Raw genomic sequence first — 27,997 nt, forward strand, 5'->3', positions numbered from 1 at the left:
AACGAGTTGTAGAAGGCATTAAGAATGTAGAGAACTATGGGTTTGAGGCTCATGATGATGATCCTATTGCTCATGATGGGATTGAACCTATTGAGATAGAAGATGGAGAAAATGTGCATGGACCAACACCTGAACAAGAAGAAGTGCATACTCCTGAGCCACAAAAATATGAGGTGAGGAGATCAGAGAGAGAAATACAAGCTTCAACTAGGTACCCACCATATACGTATGTTTTACTATCTAATAGTGGAGAACTTATGTACTATCAAGAGGCTCTTGAAGGTACATACAAAGAGAAGTGGTTGAAGGTTATGCAAGATGAGATGGTTTTTTGCATAAGAATTACACTTATGACTTAGTTGAGAAACCGAAAGGAAGAAAAGTTCTCAAGAATAAGTGGATCTTCAAAGTCAAACATGGAGAGAATACTCCACATCTAAGGCATAAAACTCGTTTTGTTGTGAAAGGATTCGGTCAAATGAAATGTATTGACTTTGATGAAATTTTCTCTGCTGTAGTAATATGACTTCTATCAGGGTGGTATTGGGTTTGGCCATAAGTATGAACCTAGAGGTTGAGCAACTAGATGTCAAGATAGCTTTTCTTCATGGTGATCTTGAAGAAGATGTCTATTGGACCAGCCAGAGGGTTTTAAGGTCAAAGGCAAGGAGCATTTGGTTTGTAAACTAAGAAAGAGTTTGTATGGTTTGAAGCAGGCACTGAGATAGTGGTACATGAAGTTTGAGTCCTTTATGGTGAAGCAAGGCTACAAGAAGTCGGCGTCCGATCACTGTGTGTTTGTTCAGAAGTTTCCATATGGGGATATCATAGTGCTCTTGTTAAATGTAGATGATATGTTGATAGTTGACCAAAACATCAACAAGATATCCAAGTTGAAGAAAAACTTGAGTAAGTCCTTTGAGATGAAGGATTTGGGTCAAGCAAAGCAGATACTTTATATGCAGATCACTCGTGACAAAAATTAGAGTGGGAAGTTATGGCTTTCTCAAGAAAGCTATATTGAGAAGGTGTTGAAGAGATTCAACATGGATAAAGCAAAGCCAGTCAGTTGTCCGCTTGGTGGCCAATTCCGCATGACCAAAGATATGTGTCCGAAGGGTGAGCATGAGAAGAAAGAAATGCAAAAGATTCCTTATGCATCCACAGTGGGTAGCTTGCGATGTATGCAATGGTGTGTACAAGACCAGATGTTGCTTTCACCATTAGTGTTATAAGCCGATTTCTGTCAAATCTAGGAAAAGAGCATTGGGAAGGTGTTAAGTGGATATTGAGATATCTCAAGGGCACTTCCAAGGCGTGTTTGTGTTTTGGTGGGAGTAAGACCTTACTTGAAGGTTACACAGATGTAGACATGGCAGGTGATAATGACTCGATGTAGTCCACTTCCGGTTATCTATTTATATTTGCAAAGGGAGCAGTTTATTGTCAATCGAAGTTGCAAAAGTGTGTTGCCCCTCCACTACAGAAGCCGAGTATATTGCAGCCATTGAGTGTTGCAAAGAGATGTTATGGATGAAGAGGTTCTTCAATGAACTAGGGCTAAAGTAGAAACAGTTTGTAGTTCTTTGTGACAATTAGAGTGTCATCCATTTGAGAAAGAATCCGAGTTTTCATTCTAGATCCAAGCACATACATGTGTGTTATCATTATATTAGAGAAGTTCTCAAAGAGAAGCAATTGTACATTGAGAAGATCCATATCGACAAGAACGGGTCGGATATAATGACTAAAGTTTTGCTAAAAGGCAAGTTTGATGTTTGTTGTGCTACTGCCGGATTGGTGGCATACTCCTCCTCTTGATTCGGGAATGTATGGAGTATCCCCTCTCATGGTTTGGGAGGGGGAGATTGTTGAGTCCTTCACCATATCTGGAACGGTATGGTGGCATCGAATTGGTGTAGTGTTGGACGACCTCATGCCATCGTTTGTGAGGAACTTTAACCGACCTCATGACACTTTTGAAGCTAATGCTGCTGGAATTAAGCTTTGAACGATCTGAGCACATCGAACTGGAAGGAAGCAGCTCGATGCCATCACGTCGAATGGAAAATCGATATCTCGACATTGGCATGTCTGTTGGAACCAAAATTTTGCAGACGCGTCAAAATTTTAGAACACGTACTATAAAACCAAAGTTAGGTTTTGGTGTAATATATGTCTTCGAGAGAAACTAATTTTGAAAGTAACCAAAATTGAGAGAAAACCCTTGCAAAGAGATAAAACTTGTAATGAGATATTAGTGAAAAGAGATCTAGTAAGTTTAGAAAGACTTGAGAGGAGTGATTGTAATCTTTCTTCCCACATATAAAAGGATTTGCTCTTGTGAAAGTAGGCATCATTAGCCGAACCACGTTACATCTTGTGTCTTATTGTGGTAAGTTACTTTACATTGTTATTGCTTGTTTGTGATAGTTAATTCCATTGCTTAAGTTTGTGGTTGTTGGTTGTAGTGAAAGTTTAGATTTTTCGATTGGAGTTAGAGTGTTCATATTCAAGCTATCTTAGTGAGGATCGATTGGTATCGTTTTCCCCAACATTACAAGCTCCAGAATCACACCAACTTGGAGAGAGGCAAACTTCTCCAGTGATCAAGCAGCCAATCATGCCATCTCTATGAATGATAATGCAGCCTAGCTATTTCTTTAAAGGCCGACCCACATGGATATCTAGATGGGAAAATCCTGGAATGATTTACCTTCGAATTGTACACTAGTGTTTGTGCTGTCGCTTTAGCACATACTAGTTGATCTATTCACCTTTCTCCTTTACAACTTTCTTTTTCCTTTCTATTGTAAATATCACTGTAACCTATTTCCTTATCTTTTACTACAATCTTGCTCACTTAGAAAAAAAATTAAGCAAATGGAACGCACAAATAAGTACCAATGAATTGGTATTAACAATTGTTGATATGTTAAGTCGTCGCACATGGGATATGTTAAACCATGCATAAAAATACAAGTCTTGGGGCTTCTCAACATAAGCATTCCGCCCATTTTTTTTTTTTTTTTTATTTATTTTTTTTTTTTGAAGAAGCTAGGGGTTCGGCAGACCCCAACCTGTATTAATTATAATCTTAGATACATTCTACCTTGTGCATCCTCCATTATACGTTTAGACAGGGCTCCATATATCCAAAGGAGGGTGGAAAAACAAAATAGAGTCATGTAAGACATTACATAGCTTTGACAAATAGTCAGCTACCCGATTGGATTCCATACACACATGTTTGAACTCAACTACTTCAAACTGATCTTTCAAAGCAATCATGGAAGCCACAGTATTAAGGCAGTACCAAGGGGGCTCCTCTTTGCCTATGATCGCCCGAACAGCACACTGTGAGTCAGACGCAATGATTATTCTTGGAGCTCCAATATCTACCGCACCCTTCATACCAGCTTCAATGGCTAAGAGCTCTTGAGTCATAACTGACTTCTTAGCAGAACTGCCTGTGAATGCGAGTTTAACTGCCCCTGTTTCATCTCTAATCGCGCCCCCAAATCCATTTGATTCCTCGGTAACATACCCATCATTATTTATCATCAGCTCACCTAGTTTAGGCCTAAGCCAAGAGCACCAGCTGGGGTTCGTTTGTGTAAAAGAGACTTGTATACCGATTTTATCAATCAGCAGTCTTGCTGCCACGGTCTCAGGAACTTCCTTCAGCACAGTTTGTAAATAAAGCTTCATCTCCTTTCGCATTTTGCTGAAAACTTGATCTTCAGTGCGTTGTTGCTGCTGAAATCTCCTCGCGTTCCTTTCTCTCCAGATGGCGTAAATTGTAGCACAAACAATTGCTTTTATGATTTCAGATTCCATAGTAGCAGAACGACATAACCGCAGTAGGGTGCACCATTCAAAGGTTGAAGCTCTAACGTAACTTGTCAAACCCATCCACCTCTTCACTTTTGCCCAATCTCCTCTTGTAAACTGGCAATCAAAGAACAAATGTTTCGAATGCTCTCTTGAGGAGTTGCAAAAATAACAATTCGACTAGGTTAATACCTTCCTCTTAACCAACCTGTCCTGGGTCGGTAATGCATTTGCAAAGAGTTACCACCCTGTAAATGAATGCTTTGGAAGAACTAGCCTGCCCCATATCAACCTGTACCACTTCACCTTGTTTCGGATCTACTTAAGAGCCTGGTATGCTGACTGGACAGTGAATCTACCCGATACTGTTGGAGTCCAAATTACTTGGTCTTGAGAAAGTAGAGGGTTCAATTAATTTGACGGGATGTATCATTTGAAACAAACTGATGAACAATAATCAATATGCAAAGTTCGTTGTATTTTTTGTTTTTCTAATGTGTGAAGAGCTGATTACGTACTTGTAAGTTGTTTATGAGCAAGCTAGGATGTGCACTAGCTTTAGGAACTAAACAATGGTAGAACAGTAGGACAGGATTTCTGACAAAGGTTGAAGACCCTGCTGCCACATACTACTGATTTATTTCTTGATGAGCCGCGGTTTATGTATTTTCTTTCTTTTGTCTGTTTACTTCCATGTAATTGTCCTCTTTCTAATCAAAATTACCCTTTAGCAAAAATAAATAACTTGTTAGCTGTTTATGGATTTGTGCTGCTTTCAATCGGATATATGAGTTAGGGTCAGTCGGGCACGAGTCACCACTTCATAAACTTAGAATCCTGTGGTTATGACTAGCTATATTTTGGTGCTGATTCTATCATGTATACTCATGGAAGGTCTTCAACAAGTTTTCAAAAATCTAAGTCTTACCTATATAGATAAGGTCCATCCGTCCATGAGACCATCAAGGGATCGATCATGGTCTTGGTCTTGGTCTTGACGTTATAAAATATATGATGCTATTTTTTTCGGTTGGGTTGGGGGGGGGGGGGGAGTGTGTATGTGTGGGAGATGGGGATGGGATGTCGGTTCATTAAATGGATGCTTCCACAGGAATGAACAAAACAAATGTTTTTTTAGTGTGGAACAGCTGTTTTATTTACCAAAAGAAGAAGAAAAAGAAGTGTAACTGCTCTGAATGCCTGTTCTAAAAGTGATCGGTGCACAATCTTTTCCCAGAAATAGAATGTATTAATCTAATACCAACCCCACTACTCCAGTCCCCACTAGTGAACTGAACACATGACTCTCATGACTTCTAAGTTATATCTGATCCTTTCTAATACATATCGACAAAGATATATTTGTACTCTAGTGAGAGCTCTGCATGCAAGGGTTAATTTCCCTATAAATGATATACTAGAGGTGAAGGTGTTCTTACATAACTGAATTATGGAGATTATAAAGTTCAGTGTGTCATGAGTTCTGTTCCTCTGGTGTTTAAGTGTGGGAGTAGCTGGGAAGCGCTTAGAACCTTGTAATTTCCCCGCCATTTATAATTTTGGTGACTCGAATTCGGATACTGGTGGCATATCCGCTGCATTCTTGCCTGTCCCTCCACCCAATGGCGAGTCATTCTTTGGTCGCCCTGCTGGAAGGAGTTGTGATGGGCGCCTCGTAATTGATTTCATGGGTAACTAGTTACAGTCCCCAACATTGTGCTTCATTTCTCTACAGCAGTCACTGAAATTATTCTTGGATCTTTTACTTATCTAACTATTCGGCGCTAATTATATTTTATCATAAAACATAAATGCAGAACTTTCTTGATCAAATTTTATAGCATTCATTTGATACTATACCAAATAACACTTTGTGATATTGATGGTATTGGCAGCTGAACACTTGGGACTGCCATACCTACATGCGTACTTAGACTCAGTTGGAACAAATTTTCGACATGGAGCAAATTTTGCAACAGGAGGATCAACTATTCGTCCGCCTAATGATACTATTTTTCAAAGTGGTGCTAGCCCCTTCTCTCTTAATGTTCAGCTCTGGCAGTTTGATCAATTTAAAGCACGGACTGGCGCTCTTTACCAGCAAGGTATGAATCATTCAATAAATTCCCGTGGAGTCTTACTTTTCTTTGACATTAATCTCTAAGAGATTTTAATATGCTTATGAGAGATACCATACAAATTCTCTTAAGGCATTTCAGCAGTATTCAAAATTTCCTCATGTTGATCAAATTAAGCACTATACACCATTTTTTTTTATTTTTTTATTTTTTTGCATGAAAATGTGAATATTATATTAATAAGAATAATAATAATAAAGTTACAATATAGGAGTTAAGCACCTTCTGAGTTGGATTAAGCTCCCACTTTGAAGTAGATGTAATTTATTTATATCTCTGGAATGTTTCTAGCCCTGTCTGGAAGTGGAGTCTTCATATGTGTAATCGTGTAAGTTTATGTAGCAAGTGAAATTGAGTTAAGTACACATATTTTAAAGGATTAATTTACCATCTAGTGGGGGGCAGTCAAGAACAAAGGGTGCATACATCAGCAGTTCGCAGAAACTCAAGACAGATTGGTTTTACAAACGGAATCAAGCTGCAGCCAGGCGTTGGTTCATGGATGCATTTTTCTTTTTCCTTTTTTACAAATGCAAATTTAGTGTTCAAATTTCCTCTAAAATTTATCGCCGTCAAACTTGTTGCTTTGATCAAAAGACTTTAGGATTAACTAGTATTACCCCCCACTAGATAAGTCAATTAGGATTTTCCCTCCACTAGATGGGAAATTAGGGTCTCCCCCCTAAATACACACAAAAAAAAAACAAAGTGGGTTGACCAAAATTTTTTTGTGTGTGTTTAGGGAAGAGACCCTAATTTCCCATCTAGTGGTGGGGGAATCCTAATTGGCTCATCTAGTAGGGGGGTAATACTAGTTAACCCAAGACTTTATTAGTGAACTGCTACTCGGAATACATTCTCATTTGCTAGCACCGAAAAATCACTTTTGGTTGAGTGAATCATTCCTACGATTCTCTTTTGACAAATTTGCACATGCATGATGCATCTACAATTCTACATTATGATCCCAGTAGGCCAAAATAATGATGAATATCTGTGGTACTTGTTTTTTCTCATTCTAACAACAAACATCGTGTTGTTGGACATACGATTAATTTCCTCTTACGTTTCTGGTGGACCAACACGGTTTTTCTAGAGCAGGCAGTCCAAAAACACAAGGAATTCAGAATGACATGAAAGTAGAGCTGTCTGGAATTATTCCTTCATTTGATTTGAACGTATTTACTAAATATATTAAGTAACACAAAATTCTAAAACTCAGTCGAATTTTTGGTTTTGTGCTATTATACATGAATCCATTGGTTTCTTGTTGTCAGCAAAGAACCCTTCCGAAAGAGCATACCTTCCAAATCCAGAGGACTTCTCGAAAGCTCTTTACACAGTCGATATTGGTCAGAATGATCTTGCTACTGGTTTTCAAAAAATGTCTAATGATCAACTACAAGCACAGATTCCTAACATTCTTGATCAGTTCTCCGCAGCAATTCAAGTGAGTACGAAAAGAACAACGCCTTATTATATCTATGTCTAGTGTCGAAAGAACAGAACACAGTTTTATTTGGAAGGATTTGGTATCGTCAGAATCTTGCAATTGTGCCTGTTAACACTGATAATAAATCTTTCATCCACTGTGGATGCTTAAATGTTACAGAAACTTTATCAACATGGGGCAAGATCATACTGGATACATAACACGGGTCCCATAGGCTGTTTGCCAGCATCCCGTTTGTATTTCTCTGGGGGCCCTGGGTTACTTGACCATGGCTGTATGAAGTCTCACAACGACGTTGCTGTGGAGTACAATAGGCAATTAAAGGAACGAGTTCTCCAACTGAGGACACAGTTCCAGGATGCTGCATTGACTTATGTTGACGTGTATGCTGCAAAATACCAACTAATCAGTGATGCTAAAAGTCAAGGTACGCTTAATTTCCGTTGCTATATCCTGTATTAGGTACTGGCTCTGGAACAGCAGGAATCTTAACCAATACAAGTTTCTGTTTTTTGGTAGATCCGATCCCTTGGAAACGGATTTATTATTTTAATAATTTTAAACTTTCTTTCGCTTTTTCTAAGATATACCAATGACTGGAAGGCTGGACAATTGGCAACCCCAAAAAAAAATGTTTATGATTCAGTTTTTCTTTCTTTTGTTGCACTTGCATGCGACGGCGCAATCCATTTTCTCGATCACCTTATTCCATCCGGATAGATTTTGCCCCTCCCAGTAAAAGTTCATATCATCACCTTAATTATATGCAGTTACGGGTTGACATTATTCTTTTTGGTGGTAGGGTTTGTTGAGCCTCTTAAGATATGTTGCGGCCACCACGAGCTGCATCATGTGTGGTGTGGCCAGAGAGAAAATGTCAATGGTACAGAAATCTTTGGTGCTTCATGCGGCAACCCGTCCATGTATGTTAGTTGGGATGGTGTGCATTTTTCTCATGCTGCAAATCAATTGATTGCAAATCACATTCTCAATGGTGCCCTGACGGATCCACCAATTCCGCTCAATCGAGCATGTCATAACCATCCTTGATCAGAAGTTGCGATCAGCCCATCCATGTAATTACACTACAGTAACTATAGCACAATGGACTGAATACAGATATAAGCTCGAGTTCATGATATAACAACTATTGTCTATGTACTTTTTTATTTCTTCCAATCAAGTATTATTCATGACAATGCATGGACTATCTATTTTCGTAAAATGCTTAAGATAGCTAGGCATTAAAAATTAGGATTAACGAGTATTACCCCCCACTAGATGAGCCAATTAGGATTTCCCCATTGACATTTTTTTGTGTGCATTTAGAGAGACCCTAATTTCCCATCTAGTGGTGGGGAAATCCTAATTGGCTCATCTAGTGGGGAAAATCCTAATTGGCTCATCTAGTGGGGGGTCAATACTCGTTAATCCTAAAAATTATAGTAGGCTAGCTGCTTGTTTGTTTTGATGGCACTGGCACTGGCACTGGCAGCCACTTCAGTACTTCACTCGCACAAGCACCAAGTGATGAGATATTTGAATACGTTGACAAAGATAACAACACAAATATTGAGCAATTAACATTGTATACAAAAGATTTCAAGAGTTTTGGTGTTGCCAAGAAATAGTTATTTCGAATTGAACCTAAGAAGAAAATGTTGGGAGGTTGTTCTTGAATACGAAATCTAACCAACTGGGGAAATGATGCTGGGAATCACTGATCTCTACCTAAAACAAAAGTTATTGTAAATCCACAATGTACGAGATATGAAGACATTTGCTCAACACAATTACATGAAAACTACAAAGAAAGAGTTTTTTCCAGCTAAGTTATGGTCGAAGAAATTTGGTTAAATTAAAACTCTACGCAATTCATATGGGTTATGAATAATGATTAGACCTAATTACATTGGAGAAGTTTGCTTAAGTTTCGATTTCATAACATTCTTATATGGTTTAATTTTGGCTATCATAATGAAGAATTATCCTAGCGAATAAAGTCTGCTTAAACTAGCTAGTTTTTAATAATTTATTTAGTTCTTTATATTTTCTTTTCTTGATCTCCATTTTTAAGATCATTACCTAATATATGTTGCCCCAAATATGCATAATTTACACCCCTTCAATAATAATGGAGCACTCCTGAAAGTCTGAAACTGTTTGCTTTCCAGGTAATTTTTATTTGAAGCCCCATTGTAGATTATCTTAAAATTTCAAATGGACTTGGGTACTGCGAGTAACGCACTCAAAGAAATCATAGTTAGTATCAACAAATATATTAATTTTGACCTTGTCACAGTCACCCTGTCCGTCCAACCAAATACTGGGATTGTAATAATATTATGCATTTACGTCAACGACGGGTTTAACGCTAAAAGACACTCGATGAGAACCGGCCGCCCGTCCATGCTTCAACTTTATTTGCACATATTATTGATAACATCAACGTACAAATTTTGTTCATTAATATTATAGTTTATTAGCATATACCCCACCATGCACCCTTCTTCCCTCTTTCTTGCGCGCATTGTCTTCTCAGTTTCTCGATCTATTCACTAGTCTCTTTGCTCTGAGCACAACACCATGGAGATGAGATTTAAGGTACGACCTTAACTCAACTTGATTATATTCTTGCATTGCAAACGTACTGTATTGTATGTTGGATTTTATCAAGAGCAAAAATTTTGCCTAGAACATAATCTCTGGCTAGAGTACATTTATCTATGATTGACTATGCACGATAGTAACTACTATCCCATGCACACATTAAATTTTGACATATATAGGCGTGCTTAAGTACTAAATAGAGAAAAAGTTTGCTAAGTTTTTGACTTTTTGTGATAATCTCTATGTAGGAAAGCAGAAGGTCTACTGTTACAAGCTTACAGAAGCAGATGCTAATAACAGAGAATAGGAAACCGGGTCGACCTGAACCAATCCATGCGGAACCTGTTCCTGATCTCACTGAATTAATGAATGATTGGTTCTTTGGGACTCCAAATAATAACCATAAGGTAGATAAACCACAAAATAATAATAACGATAGGGAGATTAAACCACAAAATATAATAGCTGGTGATGGAGTTTTGGTGGATGAAGAAGAGGATGGTAGCCGCTATAGTCCAAGGAACAACAATAGTAGGTTGACTCAGGAGTGGCTTCAAGAAGCTAAACGTGTTGTGGCTGCATCTCCTGGCCGATGTGACTCACCTTCTCGACTTGTTGGCTCACCTAGATTTGCCTCAGGTGGGGCTAGAGATTTTGATCGGAGAGACCCACTCTCTAGGTCTGCCAGGAGGTACGATGCTTCGTGCATTTCTCTTTTGCATTTCTTTTTCTTTATATTTTGGGCTGGAAATTTTTATTATTGTTATGAATAGAAAAGATTAGGCAAACTCCCCCTTGCCAGAGTGAGTTGCACTTACGTATAGGACAGAGGAACCTAATTTTCGTAGAGTACATCCCTATTTTTTTTTTTTTATGTTAAATATTTAGAGAGATAAGGCAGACCCATACGGGTTGCATTGAAAAACCCTAGCCTGAAAGGGCTTACATTGCATTAGAAAATCACAAGTCCAAGTCACAAGTTTCGAACGGTTCACAATTTTCAGTCTCAGAAAGTCTAGTGCAACATTCATGTTACATTGTAATTCTTTACTGAAAGTCCAGTGCAACATTCATGTTACATCGCACTAAAAAATCATGGTTGGTGTTTTCGGTGCATCATGCATCTTCATTTTAATTCTCCCTTTTGGCCGGAAATTTCTCATGTCATTAAGAAGAGATTAGCCAAATGTCCCCCTTGTTGGACTGAATTGCTCACGTATGAGACAGAGGAAACTTGTTTCTATGAAGTACAGCCCAGTTTTTACCCAATAGGAAGAATGCCCAAGTCAGGGAAAGTCCAGTGCAAACTTTATCATGTTAATTATGTTGTGAATTAGAGTACTGAAAACCCAGTGCAACTTTCATGTTGTCCTGCATGGGGAATCCCAATGCAATTTCATGCGTTTTTTTTTCTCATAATCAGCAAGCCTGTAAAATTTGAATTCTGTGTTGGGAAAAACGATACCAATCGATCCCCACTAAGATAGTTTGTATTTGGATAATCTACTACTCTAATAAAAAATCTAATATTTCACTACAACCAACAACTACAAACCTAAACTATGGATATAACAATCACAAACAAACAATATTAAGATAAAGAAAATAAACATACTATAACACAAGATGTAACGTAGTTCGGCCAATGATGCCTACTTCCACAAGAAAAAATCATTTTATAAGTATGGGAAGAAATATTACAATCACTCCTCTCAAGTCTCTCCAAACTTACTAGATCACTCTTATCTCCTTACAAGTTTTTTTCTCTTTGCAAGGCTTTCCTCTCAATTTTTTTTTTAAAAGATAAGCTAGGATTAGGCTGACCCTTACCTGCATTAATTAACCATATCGTACATAGATAGTACCTCGTGCATCCTCCTCTATAAGTTTTTGCAATTCTCTATCTAAAGGATGAATAAACACTAATAAATCATTACATAGAGATGGATTAAGCCCAGCAAGTAAGTCTGCTGGCTTATTAACTTCCCTAAAAACATGTGAGAAAGAGCAAAAACTAAATTGTTTAGCTAGCTTTGATATCTGGGCTTCTATATCCACGCATGTCCATGGTGGTTTTGTTATCTTGTTGATGATGTTCACTGCTGTCAGGGAGTCGGATTCTACTTCCACCTTTTGAACTTCTATCTCATAGCATACCTCGAGCCCAATCACAATAGCTTTTAGCTCCTAAAATATCACCGCCTGCTTATCTCCACTTCCCGAGTAAGCCGACAACACCGCTCCATCACTATCTCTGATTATACTTCCATGACCAGCTCCGGTCTCCGTCAAAGCACCATCAGTATTCAACTTTGCTATTCCCTGTTTCGGTGGTTTCCAATTTTGCACTCTCTTGCTTTTTGCTTTGAAACTTTATTTGTATGCCCAGCGACTGGCATAGATTTCTTGCTTCGATGGATTCTGCGACTTCAGTAACTTGGGTCTGAATGTACGCCTTTGTCTCTCTGAGTATTCTCCGTAGCACCACTGCAGTTGGTCTCTCATTGTTCTTGAATCTGTGCCCATTCCTTTCTTTCCAAATACCATACACAGCTGCACAAATATAAACCTTGTACACTTCAGCCACTACACTCGACCCTTTGCATACTCTCAACAGTGAAGACCATTCTCTGTTCGAGCTTCTACAGTCTGCCTTAATTCCCAGAGCAGTTTTTATGCCTTCAATATCTCGCATGAGTATGTACACTCAAAGAAAAGGTGATTAGAAAATTCTCTGCTCTGATTACACAAACAGTAGGATGAGAAGGAGATGATCTTCTTGTATACTAACCTATCTTGTGTAGATAAACTGTTAGAGAACAACTGCCAAGTAGTAAAAGAATGTCTTGGTATAACCAATCTGCCCCAAACAAGTATCTGCCATTTTACTTTTTCACCTTTTCTTCTCAAAGCTTCATACGTGTTGTTCGATGTAAACTTGCCACTAGGATGAGGCTTCCACACTACTCAATCCTGATCAAGATGTTTATTGATTCTTGTGTTCAAAATGTCCTCTAGTAACTTGTTACATTGGATGTTCTGTACCACTGCATTCCAACGTCTTTTTGATATGAGCTCATCCACTGTTGCGTTGATAGGAATTTGTAATTCAGCTACTGCCTGTGCATTGAGCAAGAGAGGACTACTGTTGCACCAAATATCGTGCCATAATAGCATATCTCGTCCATTTAAGATAGAGTACAGGATTAGTTCTCGCGCTTCTTTTCTGCTCTGTAAGATGTTCCTCCAAGACCATGAACAGTCTTGCGGGATTGTCATAGTCCACAAGAACTTGTTAGCCAGCTGATTCTTCCACACCCAATCAACCCAAATACTACTCTCCTTGGCAGCTACTTTGAATAGCAGCCCACAATAAGCACCTGTATTCCATACTTCCATAGTCATCATGCCCAATCCGCCTTCTTCTTTCGTCTTGCAGATGGTTCTGAGGCTTGCTTGATGCACACATCTCTTGGTATCAGTTCCACTCTAGAGAAAAGTTGCACATATCTTTTCCACATTCTCTAGTGCCGTTTTTGGAAGGATGAATGTTCTAGCCCAGTATATATATAAAGAGCTGAGCACTGATAAGATTAGTTGCAGTCTACCTGCATGAGAGAGTAATTTTGCTTTCCAATCCTTGATTCTGCTTGTGACCTTATCTATCAAAGGCTGACATTCTTTGACACCAAGACGAGCAGAGAATAGAGAAAGGCCTAGGTATCTTACTGGAGGAGTTACCAGTTCGATGCCTAGTATCTGAGCCAAATCCAAAGAGTCTTGTTGACTCATGGCACCAGTCATAATAGTTGTCTTGTGCGAATTTATCTGTAGACCAGTCGTTGCACTGAATTCCAACAAACAATCTCTGAGAGCATGGATTGAATTCATTTCACCTTTGCAGAAAATTAGTACATCATCAGCAAATGACAGGTGTGTGAGCTGATTTCTCTTGCATTTAGAATAGTATTGAATAAGTTTGTTTTCAATACTCTCTCTAATCAGACAACCTAGAACTTCCATGATAAGCACAAACAAATATGGAGACATGGGGTCTCCCTGCCTTAAGCCTCTGCCTCCAGGAAAGAACCCTTCCGGAGAGCCATTTATGAGGATAAAATAAGAAGGTGAGCTGATGCACATATGAATCCACAATTTCATCTTCGGCGGAAATTGGAATCTGTCCAGCATGTAGAGAATGGATTGCCAACTCACCATGTCATAGGCCTTCCTTATATCCAGTTTCACTGAGCATCTAGGGGTGCATGTCTTCTTTCATAGCCTCTCAGAACTTCATGAGACATGAGGATATTATCCTGTATCGATCTTTCTGGAATGAAAGCCGACTGATTTTCGTGTACTATCTCAGGCATCACCATCTTCAACCTATTGGTAATGACTTTGGCCACGCCTTTGTAGATTGTGTTGCACAAAGCTACAGGTCTGAAATCTTCAACTTTGGAGGGTAATATCACTTTTGGGATTAGACAGAGGAAAGTTACATTAATACCCCGAGGCAACTTATGTGTTCTAAACATATTCTTAATTGCGTTCACAACATCCACCCCTACAGTGTCCCAACAATATTTGAAAAAGAAAGGATTATATCCATCAGGTCCTGGCACCTTGTTATTTTCCATCTAAAAAAAAGCTTCCTTAATCTGTTTTTACCACCTCGACTTCCAACACAAAGACTCATATTGCCTCTCAATGGTTTCTTTAACTTTTAGCTCCATGAAGAAGTCTCTATCGCTAACTGGTGGGCCTGTAGCACCCAACATCTGTGTGAAGTATTTCACAATACTATGAGTTACTTCTGCCTGGCCTTGCGCTGTACCACCACTATCATTCTCTATCGCCCATATTCCTTTTCTGGCTGCCTTTTCCTTTAAAGAGTTGAAGAAAAACTGCGAACATTTATCCCCTTCTGTCATCCATTGGGCCTCAGACTTTTGGTCCATATCTATTGCTTCGGCTCTTGCTAAATCGACATATTTCTTCATAGCCTCTTTTTCACCTCTTCCCAGCCCCACATCAGTTGGATTGTTTTGGAGTAGTATCTGTGCATCTTGTAGCTGTTGCCTTGCTGAAATAACCCGCTCATGTAGATTAGAAAAGTTTTTTCTGGTCCACGGTCTAATCCTCTCCTTAAGCATCTTAAGCTTTTGTATGAGAACATACATAGGATTTGCATAAATCCTTGTATTCCAAACTTCCTCTAGAATGGTTCTAAACTCATGTTGATACACCCAAAAGTTGCAAAATCGAAATGGTGTTGGGGCTCGACTAAAATCATGCCATGTGAAGAGCATGGGGGGAGTGATCAGATACTCCCTGAGGTAAGAATTCGGCCCCTGAGTTTGGATATGCTTTTAACCACAGGCTGTTCACTAGGCATCTGTCTATTCTAGACATAATACTTGCAGAACCAATAGATTTATTCCACCAAGTATAAAAATATCCCCTAGAGTTGATGTTTGTTAGTCCAGCATTCTGAAGACAGAGTATAAAGTCATGGGCTTCCCTTGGATGCATAAGGTCCCCACCTACTTTTTCATTAGCAGTCCTGATGTTGTTAAAATCTCCCGTGACATTCCACGGTTTATGTATTGATCCTTGTATCCTTATCAAATCTTTCCACAATACTAGCCTTTCTTGAAAAGAATTACTTGCATACACCACTGTAAGAAAAAATTCTTCTGCCTTGGGAAGGTATTCCACACTACAATGGATGAATTGCTCAGACATCTCTATTTTTTGTACCTTCACAACAAAAGGATCCCAACAAATCCAAATTCTTCCTGACGAGGCCTTTTCATAGTTATTCTCTTCCTCCCAGTAAGGGCAACACATTTTACGAATGCTATCATACTTATCCTTTTTCACTTTTGTTTCAAGTATCCCAAACAAACATAATTTCTTCTCTATCCTCACCTTATTTATTTCTTTAGCTTTCAAAAGGTCATTTGCTCCTCTCACATTCCAAATACATATAGGACCTATCATTAATGATGATGGTTTTTATTCTTTGCTCCCTTGGGTCTCCCCTAGATTTTGCTACCTTTCTTTTTTTTTCCACTAGTTGTTTGGTTTTGTTTGCCCTTACTTCGAGTCACCACTCCATCACGAGGTGTTGGCGTATGAAGCTCTTTAGATATAGGCAGAAGATTTTTATCTTGAAAATATGCAATTTCTTCCTCAGACACTTCGTCATCAGACACCTCCCCAAGTCGTGCACTTTCACAGATGTTATTGTATTCCTCATGTTCCGCTTCGTAATGCATCAAAGGGTTGAAACCAACAGCTTGTTCAAGGCCTTGTATGCTCTCCACGTAAGGCACTAAGGCGTTAGCATTCTCTCCCAAATACTCCACAACCAAACTCTCCCTGTTCTCATAATTAACCACACTATTCTGCTCCTGTACAAACTCAGAACCCTCAGTGCTCTGATCTGACCTCATCTGAGCCCCCAGAACCACCTCATAGCTCCCCTCCTTGTTCTCCCTGTTCAGCCCTCTACTGTGCTCAAACCCTCTCTCTGTTGCATCCTCTCCTCCTACCACTATCTCATTACTGACCACTATCTCTGCCTCTGTCCGAGTTTATGTTCTATTAACGGTATCAAAATCTCTTTCTGGGCTCTCTGTCTCGCTACTCCGTTCCCTGTTTTCCTCAGACCCTCTAGCCTCTACATCTGCTTCTTCTGCCACAATCTTAGAATGAAGCACTTCCTCTCTTTCTGACATCATTTCTGCACTGCTGCCTGAGTCAGCTGCTCTCTGTGAAATCCCTGTGCACACTTCCTCATTGGTGTTGTAGCCTAATTGCTCCTCTCTCACCGCCTGAGTCAATTTGCCTCCTCTCTCACCGGTTGGCCCCATCCTCTTTGTAGCCGGAAGACTAGTGATTTCTTCCCCTATATCATTTCTAAACATACTACTCTCAGGAATGGTAACTGAATTCTCGACCTGCACCTCCTTTTGTCTCTCAGTCCCTATCGTGTTATCCCTTCGCAAACACCCGTCAGTCTTATGCCCAAACTTACGACAGTGGTCGCACATTTTTGGGATCCATCCATATTCCACATCAATCCTTCTAATATCCTCTTCACCCTTATCTATATTAAAGGTACTAGGTAACTCTGCATCAATCTCTACTAGTACATTAACTCTCGCAAATGCCAATCTTTTCCTTGTGGCATTTGCTTCATCCATCCTCTGGGGTTCCCCTATTCTGCTTGCCAAAAACCCCAGTCCTTCACCAGTCCATAAATATTTTGGCACATTGTATAGATTAACCTATATTGGAATAGCCTTTACTGTATTTTTCCTCTTCTCAACATCTTGATTCCATTGGGTAACTATGAAACACTTTCTTGCCATAAATATTTGAGCCATCCCCAGAACCTTTCTCTTATCTTCTTCATTCGTGAATTTGAAGTAGAAAAGATTTGAGTCCACCACCATCTCATAATCCCCCTTTGTTTGCCATTTTTTCCTGAGGAATTCCCTGACCACTGGGTATGGAAGTTTTTGTTCTAAAAAGACCCCACGACATAGTCTTTCCAGATACTATGCCCTTTACAGATTAAATCCTCGGTACTCCTTTATATTGAGGCTAAACCGTTTGAGACCAGTTTCCAAAGATGATTCTTTATCTCCCTGGAACAACTCGTTCCAATTTCGTGTTTGTGCTCCTGGGTTTGCTACATTTGTTCCTTGAATATGGTTTCTATCCACCATGTTGTGTGTTTGAGCTTGAGCATTGGTATGTATGGTTTGAAGAGGTGGGAAGTTTTGAGCGTTCAGAATATGGGAACTCCTGGTTCGTCTAAAGGTTTGTTTTTCCACTGATGAACTCACACTGTGTTTAGTGTAGGATTTTACCAAAAGTGGATAAAACCATGCACAAGGATTGGATAAGAAAAGTTGATGAAGGGTTGTTTTTCCTACTCTTAGTAAGAAGAAAGGGACACAGGATTGAAATTAGCTTAAGTTATGTTGCATCCAGTCGCCTAAAGCCTGGTCCCCATTGTTTTATATATTTTTTTGTTTTGTCTTTATTTTGGTCCCTACTTGTCTCTCAATTTTGGTTGCTCTCAAAATTGGGTTTTTATTTAAGACTTGGTTTTCCAAAATCTAACTTTTGTTTTTATAGTAATCTGAAATTTCGGTGCATCTGTGAAATTTTGTATTTACTGTAGAAAAATTAGAACCTGGCATGTTTAGGCATGAGCGCGGGCGCGCTCTTAACAAGGGCAATCTGAGTGCGCACGCGCCCTCTTATATTTCTAGTTTCCCAAACTCCAATAGACATGTTTCGTGAGAGGCTGAAAAAAAAACCTATATTCTTTTTCACGGCAAGGGCGCGGGTGCGCCTTGGGCACGACCAATTGGACTTCTTCACACGAACAATACCTATTTTTTTCCTTCTTCCTCATGTGAGGGATAACACCAACAATCTCCCCCTCCCGAGCCATGAAGGGGAATACCTCCATGCATTCCTAAATCAACAAGAGGAGTGTGCCGCCATTCCGGCAGTAGCACAACAAACATTAAACTTACCTTTCGGTAAAACTTTGGTCATCATATCCAATCCGTTCTTGTCAGTATGGATCTTCTTAATACACAGTTGCTTGTCTTCAAGAACTTCTCTAATCCAATAATAACACACATGTATGTGCTTGGATCTAGAATGAAAACTCGGATTTTTGCTCAAATGGATGGTGCTCTGACTGTCACACAAAACTACAAACTGGTTCTGCTTTAGCCCTAGTTCATTGAAGAACCTTTTCATCCATAACATCTCTTTCCAACATTCAATGGCTGCAATATACTCAGCTTCTATAATATAGAGGGCAACACATTTTTACAACTTAGATTGCCAAGAAACTGCTCCCCCTGTAAAAGTAAACAAATAACCAGAAGTGTACTTTATATAGTCAACATCACCTGCCATGTCTGCATCTGTGTAGCCTTCAAGCAAGGTCTTACTCCCACCAAAACACAAACAAGCCTTGGAAGTGCCCTTGAGATATCTCAATATCCACTTAACACCTTCTCAATGCCCGTTACCCGAATTTGACAGAAAATGGCTTACAACACCAACGACAAAAGCAATATCTGGCTTGAGAAAGCCACAACTTCCCACTCTTTTTTGTCACGAGTGATCCACATCCCAAGTATCTGCTTTGCTTGACCCAAATCCTTCATCTCAAAGGACTTACTCAAGTCTTTCTTCAGCTTGGATATCTTGTTGATGTTCTGGCCAACTATCAATATGTCATCCACATACAACAAGAGCACTATGAAATCCATATCATGAAATTTCTGAATAAACACATAATGGTCAGAAGCAGACTTCTTGTATCCATGCTTCATCATAAAAGACTCAAACTTCATGTACCACTATCTCGGTGCTTGTTTCAACCCATACATGCTCTTTTTTAGCTTGCATACTAGGTACTCCTTGCCTTTGACCTCAAACCCCTATGGCTGGTCCATGTAGACATCTTCTTCAAAATCTCCATGAAGAAAAGCTGTCTTGACATCTAGTTGCTCAACCTTTAGGTTCATACTTGCGGCCAAACCTAATACCGCCCTAATAGAAGTCATCTTAACTACAGGAGATAAAATTTCATCAAAGTCAATACCTTTCCTTTGACCGAATCCCTTCACAACAAGGTGAGCTTTGTGCCTTGGATGTAGATTATTCTCCTCATGCTTGAGAACTTTTCTTCTTTTCGGTTTCTCAACTAAATCATAAGTGGGATTCTTATGTAAAGAACCTATCTCATCTTACATGACCTTCAACCATTTTTCCTTGTCTGTACCTTCAAGAGTCTCTTGATAGTACATAGGTTCTCCACCATCAGATAGTAAAACATACGTATGTAGTGGATACCTGGTTGAAGCTTGTCTTTCTCTCTCTGATCTCCTTACCCCATCTTCTTGTGAGTTAGGAGGATGCACTTCTGCTTGCTCAGGTGGTGGTTCATGCACTTCATCTGCATCTTCTATATCAATAGGTTTTATCCCATCATGAGCAATAGGATTATCATCATGAGCTTCAAACTCATGGTCCTCTGCATTCTCAATGCCTTCTGCATGTTCCACAGTAGGAACTTCTAGTTCCAAGTCAACAAGATCATCAATGAAAGCTTCTAGTTTCTCACCATTTTCAAAGTCTGCTACGGTTTGGTCTTCCAAGAACACAACATCTTGACCTCAGATTACCTTCTTGTTGATCGGATCATAAAGTTTGTAGCCAAACTTCTCATCCCCATAACCCAGAAAAATGCACTGTTTGGCTTTGTCATCAAGCTTGGATCTCTCATCCTTAGGAATATGAATAAATGATCTGCACATAAATACCCTCAAGTATCTATAATCAACATCTCTGCCTGACCATACTCTCTCTAGATAATCACTATTTAGAAGCTTCGATGGCGATAAGTTGATCACATTTACAGCTATGCGCATTGCTTCTACCCAGTAACTTATTGATAACTTAGAGTGAGACAACATACATCTCATCATGTCTATAATGGTACGGTTTATCCTTTCGGCTATACCATTATGCTGCGGTGTCTTGGGAATGGTCTACTCATGACGAATCCCATGACTCTTGCAATACTCTTCAAACGGCCCAATATACCTCCCCCATTATCTGAGCGAATACACTTCAAAAGCTTCCCTCTTTCTCTTTCTACCATGCTATGGAAAATCTTGAACACGCCAAGAACTTCATCTTTGGTCTTCAGACTATATGCCCATATCTTTCTTGACACATCATCAATGAAAGTCAAAAACTACAAAGCTCTCCCGTGGGACTTCACTTTCATAGGACCACATAAATCTATGTGTACTAGCTCAAAGACATTCTCCTTTCGGTGAGAAGGGAATCTTTGGAAAGACACCCTGTGTTGTTTTCCAACCAAACAATGAGTACATATATTTAAATACGTACCTTTGATGTTTGGCAAGGCCTTTTGCTTGGCAAGAACTTCCATGTATTTTTCTCCTATATGACACAGTCTTTTATGTCATAGTTCGGAGGAAGTTTCTTCTTGTGCCGCATTTAACTCTGTTTTACATAATCTAGTTTGTGTCTTGTAAAGCAAGCAAATTTTCTTCCCTTTGTCTACTACAATGGAACCTCTACTCAGTTTCTATCCCCCGTTACCAAACGAGTTTTGAAAGTCATCATCATTTAACTTCCCAGCGGAAATTAGGCTTAGTCGAATGTCAGGGACATGTCTTACGTCCTTGAGTGTCAAGGTGTAGCCGATATTGGTTTCTACATGAACCAATGTCTATAATCTTAGAGACTTCACTGTTACCCATATTTACCTCACCAAATTCACCACAACTATAGGTAGTGAAGAAACTCCTGTGCGGTGTGACGTGATAGGATGCTCATGTATCTATCACCCACTCTGTATCCTAGCATGAGGTACTAACACAGCATTCACCACAATCTGACACAATTCTCACTAGACCATCGTCTACTAGTATGGTAGTATCTCAGCATGTGCTTCTGTTCCTCTTTACCATATCTTCATGTACACAGTTATTCTTCTCATCCCTCTCAGTGTTTTACACTCATATTTGAAGTGACCCTTAGTGGCACAATAGTAACATTGTCTCTCTATCTTAGGAGTTATAGCTTCACCCCTAGATTTGCTTCTGTCATCACGTACCTCTAGAATGAGATGGTTTTCTGCTCTTACCTCTCCCCCATTTCTCTGTGACAAGGATATCTGAGTGAGAAGAGCTACTTTGTGAACCTCTTCTTGTCTCCTCATTCAATAATGCCCCGGTAGCCATCTCCATGGAAATGATTCCATCCTTAGTGGCTCCGCCAAGGGAAACGGCTAAAGTCTCCCAACTGTCGAGTAGAGAGTTTAATAGTAACAAAGCTTCAACTTCGTCACCCATATCAATCTTCATCAAATGCAATTGATTGATAATATTATGTACTTCATTAAGATGCTCAGACATTGAAGAACCTTCTTTGTACCTCGTGTTAGCAAACTTCTTAATGAGTAGTTCCTTGTTTCCGACCGACTTCCTCTCATAGAAGTCTTCGAGTTTCTTCCACAAGCCAAAAACGGTAATCTCTTAGGATACATAGTGGAAGACACTGTCGTCAATATACTGTCGAATGTACCCAATAGTTTTTTTGTCAAGCTTGCTCTACTTAGTCGCTGCTATTGCGTCTGGTTTTACTCCTCCATTCTCAATGGGTTGTGCCAAGTCCTTGCAATAGAGCAAGTCTTTCATCTTAGCTTTCCACGTAGTTACCTCTATTCAGACTAGTCATGTTAGTGTTTATAGAATGGTCCATCTTAACAGGCTATTTCAACTCAAACCTCTTCTCAGAAATTTTATCAAACACCTTCCGAGCAAGATTTGGATAACCTACTTTGTGATTAATCTAACTACGGCTCTGATACCACTTGTTGGGGAAAACGATACCAATCGATCCCCATTAAGATAGCTTGCACTTGAACAATCTACTACTCCAATAAAAAATCTAATATTTCACTACAACCAACAACCACAAACCTAAATTATAGATATAACTATCACAAACAGACAATAATAATATAAAAAAAGTAAAACATAACACAACATAAGATGTAACGTGGTTTGGTCAATAATGCATATTTCTACAAGAGCAAATCATTTTATAAGTATGGGAAAGAAGATTACAATCACTCTTCTCAAGTCTCTCCAAATTTACTCGATCACTCTTCTCTTACAGTTTTTTTTTTTCTTTTCAAGAGTTTTATCTGAATTTTGGTTGCTCTCAAAATTGGATTTCTATTCAAGACCTAGTTTTCCTAAATCTAATTTTTGTTTTTATAGTAATTTGAAATTTCAGTGCGTCAGCGAAATTTTATATTTACTGTAGAAAAATCAGAACATGGCATGTTTAGGCGCGGGCGTGCTCATGGCAAATCTAATCTGAGCGAGCCCGCGGGTATTCTTATATTTCTAGTTTCCCAAACTCCAATAGACATGTTTGTGGGAGGCTGAAAAGCTGTTTTTTCCTTCTTACTCATGTGAGGGATAACACAAACATTCTATACCACCACAGGCACAGATCAGTAGAGAGCTTCAGTGACGAAATCCTATCAAAATCAGCAAAACACAGCCGAAACAAATCAGAAACAGTATTTGAATCCCAACCCCAACTGGATGCTGCAGTCGAGGTATCACCTGCTTCTGCAGTCCACCAATGGTTCTCCAACATACTAAAGCCCCATCATCATGTTCCTCAGGACTCAAATGATCCTAAACCACATAATAACAGTACTAATACTACTACTACTCCTCAAGACTCTTCAGAAGAAGAAGAACAAACGATAAAGAAGGCCAGACCACCAAGGCAACCGATTCGTAAATCCCGTTTCCGTGATGTTCCAACTGCAACAACAACAACAACAACCACTGCCTCACAACCCATTGTTAATCCATTATCAAGAAGAAACTTCAGACCTCCTCGACCTACTGGAGCACCAGATGAAAAACAACTATTATCTCCACCGAAGAACGTTATTGAATCCACTCATCGGAGATCCATTTCAGTCGCCACATGCTCTTTATCTCCACCAGGGGATCCTGACCTCGAGCCAGCACAGCGTCGAAAGTCGGTTTCTTCATCATTTGATCGTCATAAGATATCAACAACTAAGCAGCTGGATCCAATAGAAAGAACAAAGGAGAACAATGTAGATGGCGTTAGAGATCTTAATGCATTTCTCAAGGAGCAGAGACTTAAACTGGCAAGGATTTCCAGCGGTGAAATAAAAGCCAAGGCCAAAATCATTTTATCCGGCTCTTCAAACAGTTGAGTTTTGAACGTCATTTTTATTTTGTTGGAACTCCGTTTTTTATGAATAACTTCTGAAATCTATTCTGTATTTACTATTGTAGGTACGAGTTCGATGGTGGCTGCAATTTGCTATGCTTGGTTGTTGGACAGTCGAATTAGGGAGACTGAGAAGGAAGGCAATGGTGCTCTCGTGGTGCCTGTAATGAATATGAGGAGGGGAAGGATGTGGAAGCAAAGACAGGTTGCTTGGTTGCTCCACCATGTTGGTATTGATGCTACTTCCTTGTTCTTCTCTGACGAGGTAATCCTCCATTACCTTAAGCTATCAGATAAGCCATTTTGGTTTAATTAGGATATGGAAATGGAGAGAGTGGAAATGATCATATATCAATGTTAAGAACTTGAGACGACTTTCATTTATGGTAAAAATTTGAGAACTTTTACAAGAGACGATAAGCTGATAAAGGCGAAGATAATACCCCACCAGTCCGCCACAGAAGAAAATTGTAAAGATGTTAAGTCTAAGGTCTTACATTCGAGTTCTTAGGCAGTATTCTTTGTAACGTACCTAAATTAGGACTGTCATTAAACCTTAGATCCAAGGAGTTTCTCGGATTTGAAGTATTGTATATTAAGTTTACTTTTGTCACACTCATTTGTCATGTTTGAAGAAGAAGAACTAGACTGCTTGTCCATCCATACAAGTTTAGCGCACCGATTTCCTTGTACAATTTGTTCACTATGTTACCATATTTTCTTGTCAGGTGGATTTGGAGAATCTTATGATGGTCGGGCAATTAAGTATGATGGTGGTTGGACAAGAAATCTTGAAAACCAATAACGAGGTTGGTATGTAGGAAGGAAACACATGTAATTTCGAGGGTATGCCACAAACCTTTATTTTTATGAGACAAGTTGGCAAATGTTGTTACTACATGCATCCTGACGTTGCTAGAGGAGATGCCTACGTTATATCCCACTAATCCCAGATATTTGGATCAGCGAGAAGAACCATTTAATGCTGCTTTATATCAAATGCATTGTACTAATAACTTCATTTACATTTCTAGGTGGGATCTCCTTGCACACTTCTTACAGATAACTATTGTGAAGATGCTTATGATCTGCTTCAGATCCCTGTTGTAAAAACACTTATGGTAAACATTCCAAAACAGTGGCCTATATTTTGTACCTTCTCGGCCATATTCAGTAAATCTTTGTTAAAACTCTTTTTAAAGTCAGTGACTCAGGTCATATATATTTTAGTATCTCCTCCAATTCAGCTTGCAGGTATACTGTTGGACACCAACAATTTGAGTTCATCTACTAAGTTCTCAATGAACAGAGACTCCGAAGCTGTACAGTTGCTGATCGTCGGGTCTGCTCCTAATTACAGAAACACATTTTTTGAACAATGTAAATCAAACTTTTTCTATATTCTTGAAGTTTGAAAAGAAAAGAAAAAGTAACTTCAAAAGTATTTCTATTTTACAGATTTATCTGACAAACATTACATGCTATGGTTACTTACCAGTGATGCAGGATCAGTGTGATGCTACTTTTCTAGAAAATCTGCAGTACAACTATGGAAAGGCACCTAAAGAAAGTAAGCTATAACTTGTAGTTTGTAGAATTCTTATCTTTGTTTTGGTCTTTTCAAACTCTCTATGTTTTTGGCTCTTCTTCTTTTGGCATGGTAGTGATATACACAACAATTTCAATAAGCCAGCAAGGGTCTTGTGTTCTGAATTTCGGATTGTGCTTCAATTTAGAGTATGTAAATTATGTGCCTAAGCTTGTTCCTATGAAAGTACCGCTCGTCAAGCGAAGGTTCTGCCTTTTTTTCGGTTACTAGTTTTCCACTGAAATACCTCTAGCTTCAATATTTAACGTGACTGCAACTCTACAAGTCATACATATATTTTCAGTGGATATATATCTCTTAGCAAAAAAATCAGTGGATATCCATATTTTAGCTTCTTATGTAGATTTGAAGTTTACATTCATATGATGAAAACAATGTGTGATATGGTGTATCAAAGCCAGTTTACTCTGTCCATTGGTTATGAAATCACATGTACATGTCGATCTTCCACCTATCTTTAATCTTCAAGTAGATAACTATGGAAAGACATATAGGGCTAATGGTTTTCTGTCTATACGATGAGCCTTAAACATTAGGCCTTGAAGCGCCTTGTCCAGATTTATTATGAGATTCAGGTTGATCGTGTTCTACAAAATTTAATTTTAAGTAACAACTTCGTGACATTTGGAATGCTTATGACAATTCCAACTCTTATTCTATAAATTCTTTGTACTTGTAAACCATTTTTGCTATTTAATACAATTACCCTTTACCAAAAAAAAAATGTTGTGCAAAATTTGAGCAAAAGACTAAGAATGATATAGGCAAGAGCAGGTCATGTTGATTCTTATTTGACCATGTCGTAAATTCTTTTTAATTGGTGTTTCTGTTAGGACTATCACTTGTTGGACAGAAAAATTATTTATGTGTTGAAAAATTCTAATCCTATGGCTTTGTTTTAAGATGGTAACGTAGCCCTGGTGGAGCCGATGGTTTCAGTAAGAAAGTCAACTTCCACAGCTTACCAAGGACTGGTCGTACCAACTTCTGATAAGAATTCCAATGATCCAAAACCTGCCCAAAAATCAGGTAGTATGACAATGTTGATGTTGTTTAATTTATGAGGTCACACAAGTGTAGAAGAATCTGACAATGCTTCATTGATAGTTTTCAGAGCATAGGATACCTTAAAGCTTAAGTAGTATTCAGTAAAAGTCTTTTGATATACAGTCAAACACCAAAAGGTCTGTTAGATTCTAATTTCTGTAACTAAGCATAATGAGCAAAAAATGGTATATAGAAGTATAGAAAGTTTTACATGGAAGGAGAATGATACTTGATTCACGTTAGCAGTTACTTAGTTATCATCTAACCTTACCCTAGACATTGGCGTCAGGAAAACGAAACGTTTCTCATCATTTAGCTTAATTGAGAATGGGTTTGTGCTGAAATTTGCTACAACTTGGACAACCTTAGCTTTTTTCTCGTTCAATCGAGATGTGCTTATTGATTTCTCAATTATAAGTATTTGTGTATAAGTTCCCAAGCGGCCAAACGGGCGTGATATTCTAATCTATGGAAGTAACAAAATCACCGTACTAATGAATTGATAAAATCTGGTATTCGGTTTTCCCCTTAAGTTAACCAAACCAATTGTTTTTGTTTAATGTTATCATAAACCAACGTTAGCAACTTGTCATTGGGTTTGGATCTATGATAAACTATTTTAGACTACTTAGAATCCTATTTAATACGCTATATCCACTAGTTACTGGTACTGAACAAAAAGCATTGCTAGGTACACCGCAATCTGCACCACCAAGAGCACCTGAACCTGCTCCCCGGGAAAAGAACAAGTTCTCTATTGCTAGGTGGTTTGGTTTCGGTTCAAAAGGATAACGAAAGAGGAGGTCAGGAGGTGTCTTAACATCTGATTCAGAGTCAGAGGCCATGTAGCCGAAGAGGTTTACTAAGATTTCACAAATTGGCATGACGAAAGGAAGAGTCTGTGCATCGAGGCATGATTATTGTAATCTATACGTTACACACCACTAGCAAAGATGCGCGTGTGATGCAAATCGGTATTTTATTAGAATAAAAATTTAATAAGTGAATGAACTTGTTGAAGTAGCTTCAATTGCCATATCAATTCAAGTACTAATTATTGGTGTTTAGTTTAAAAACCAACAATCGATGACTTTGTTCTAATCAACAATTTATCTATCTCTACTAGTAGCATATCCTATAATGATCCTGGCCTCTTAAATTTATCTGGGTATTTTTCTTACACATAAAACCCCCAAATGAATAATTAAATAAAACACATAAATACTATTAAGAATGACTATTTGGTTTTTTTACACCCATGTAAATTCTTAGTACCGATATTGTCTTTCAATTAAGTGTTGTTTAACACTGTTTAATAAGGGTAATTGGTCATTTCATGAGGTGGTTAATTAAAAACCCAAATCCACGTCATTTTGAATTGTACGCACACAATAAATACTTACTTAATATTAATTACGGTGTCATTAA

At 38.7% G+C, this 27,997-nt stretch overlaps 2 protein-coding genes across 3 annotated transcripts; both read left to right on the plus strand.

Annotated features, from left to right (window-relative positions):
* Positions 1–5,187: 5,187 nt before the first annotated feature.
* Positions 5,188–8,624, plus strand: LOC147497184 (GDSL-like Lipase/Acylhydrolase superfamily protein). The gene is made up of 5 exons (XM_086562517.1): positions 5,188–5,525; positions 5,730–5,939; positions 7,250–7,422; positions 7,585–7,852; positions 8,228–8,624. The coding sequence occupies exons 1-5, from the start codon at positions 5,522–5,524 to the stop codon at positions 8,473–8,475; spliced, it is 903 nt and encodes a 300-aa protein (XP_086418643.1). The 5' UTR covers positions 5,188–5,521; the 3' UTR covers positions 8,476–8,624.
* A 1,162-nt stretch (positions 8,625–9,786) lies between these two features.
* On the plus strand, positions 9,787–27,652 carry LOC147497185 (uncharacterized). Of its 2 annotated transcripts, XM_086559850.1 has the most exons (10): positions 9,787–10,029; positions 10,284–10,726; positions 23,140–23,891; positions 23,979–24,178; positions 24,642–24,722; positions 24,948–25,034; positions 25,161–25,293; positions 25,412–25,483; positions 26,426–26,551; positions 27,261–27,652. In XM_086559850.1, exons 1-10 carry the CDS (start codon positions 10,012–10,014, stop codon positions 27,359–27,361), a joined length of 2,013 nt encoding a protein of 670 aa, XP_086415976.1. In that variant the 5' UTR covers positions 9,787–10,011; the 3' UTR covers positions 27,362–27,652. The 2 variants fall into 2 exon arrangements, with proteins under 2 accessions (XP_086415976.1, XP_086415977.1); XM_086559851.1 differs by lacking the exons at positions 25,412–25,483; positions 26,426–26,551; positions 27,261–27,652 and adding an exon at positions 25,372–25,396 and having other exon boundaries at positions 9,878–10,029; positions 25,161–25,255.
* The last annotated feature ends 345 nt before the right edge of the window (positions 27,653–27,997 follow it).

This window comes from Coptis chinensis, chromosome 5, assembly GCF_015680905.1.
Source record: "Coptis chinensis isolate HL-2020 chromosome 5, ASM1568090v1, whole genome shotgun sequence".
In the NCBI taxonomy this organism is placed as follows: domain Eukaryota; kingdom Viridiplantae; phylum Streptophyta; class Magnoliopsida; order Ranunculales; family Ranunculaceae; genus Coptis; species Coptis chinensis.

Excerpts from the sequence above, each read along its gene's own strand:
- LOC147497184 (XM_086562517.1), top strand. Across the intron at positions 5,940-7,249 it reads TGGCGCTCTTTACCAGCAAG|CAAAGAACCCTTCCGAAAGA; the intron begins GTATGAATCATT and ends TCTTGTTGTCAG. Across the intron at positions 7,853-8,227 it reads CAGTGATGCTAAAAGTCAAG|GGTTTGTTGAGCCTCTTAAG; the intron begins GTACGCTTAATT and ends TTTTGGTGGTAG.
- LOC147497185 (XM_086559850.1), top strand. Across the intron at positions 23,892-23,978 it reads TTTATCCGGCTCTTCAAACA|GTACGAGTTCGATGGTGGCT; the intron begins GTTGAGTTTTGA and ends TTACTATTGTAG. Across the intron at positions 24,179-24,641 it reads CCTTGTTCTTCTCTGACGAG|GTGGATTTGGAGAATCTTAT; the intron begins GTAATCCTCCAT and ends TTTTCTTGTCAG.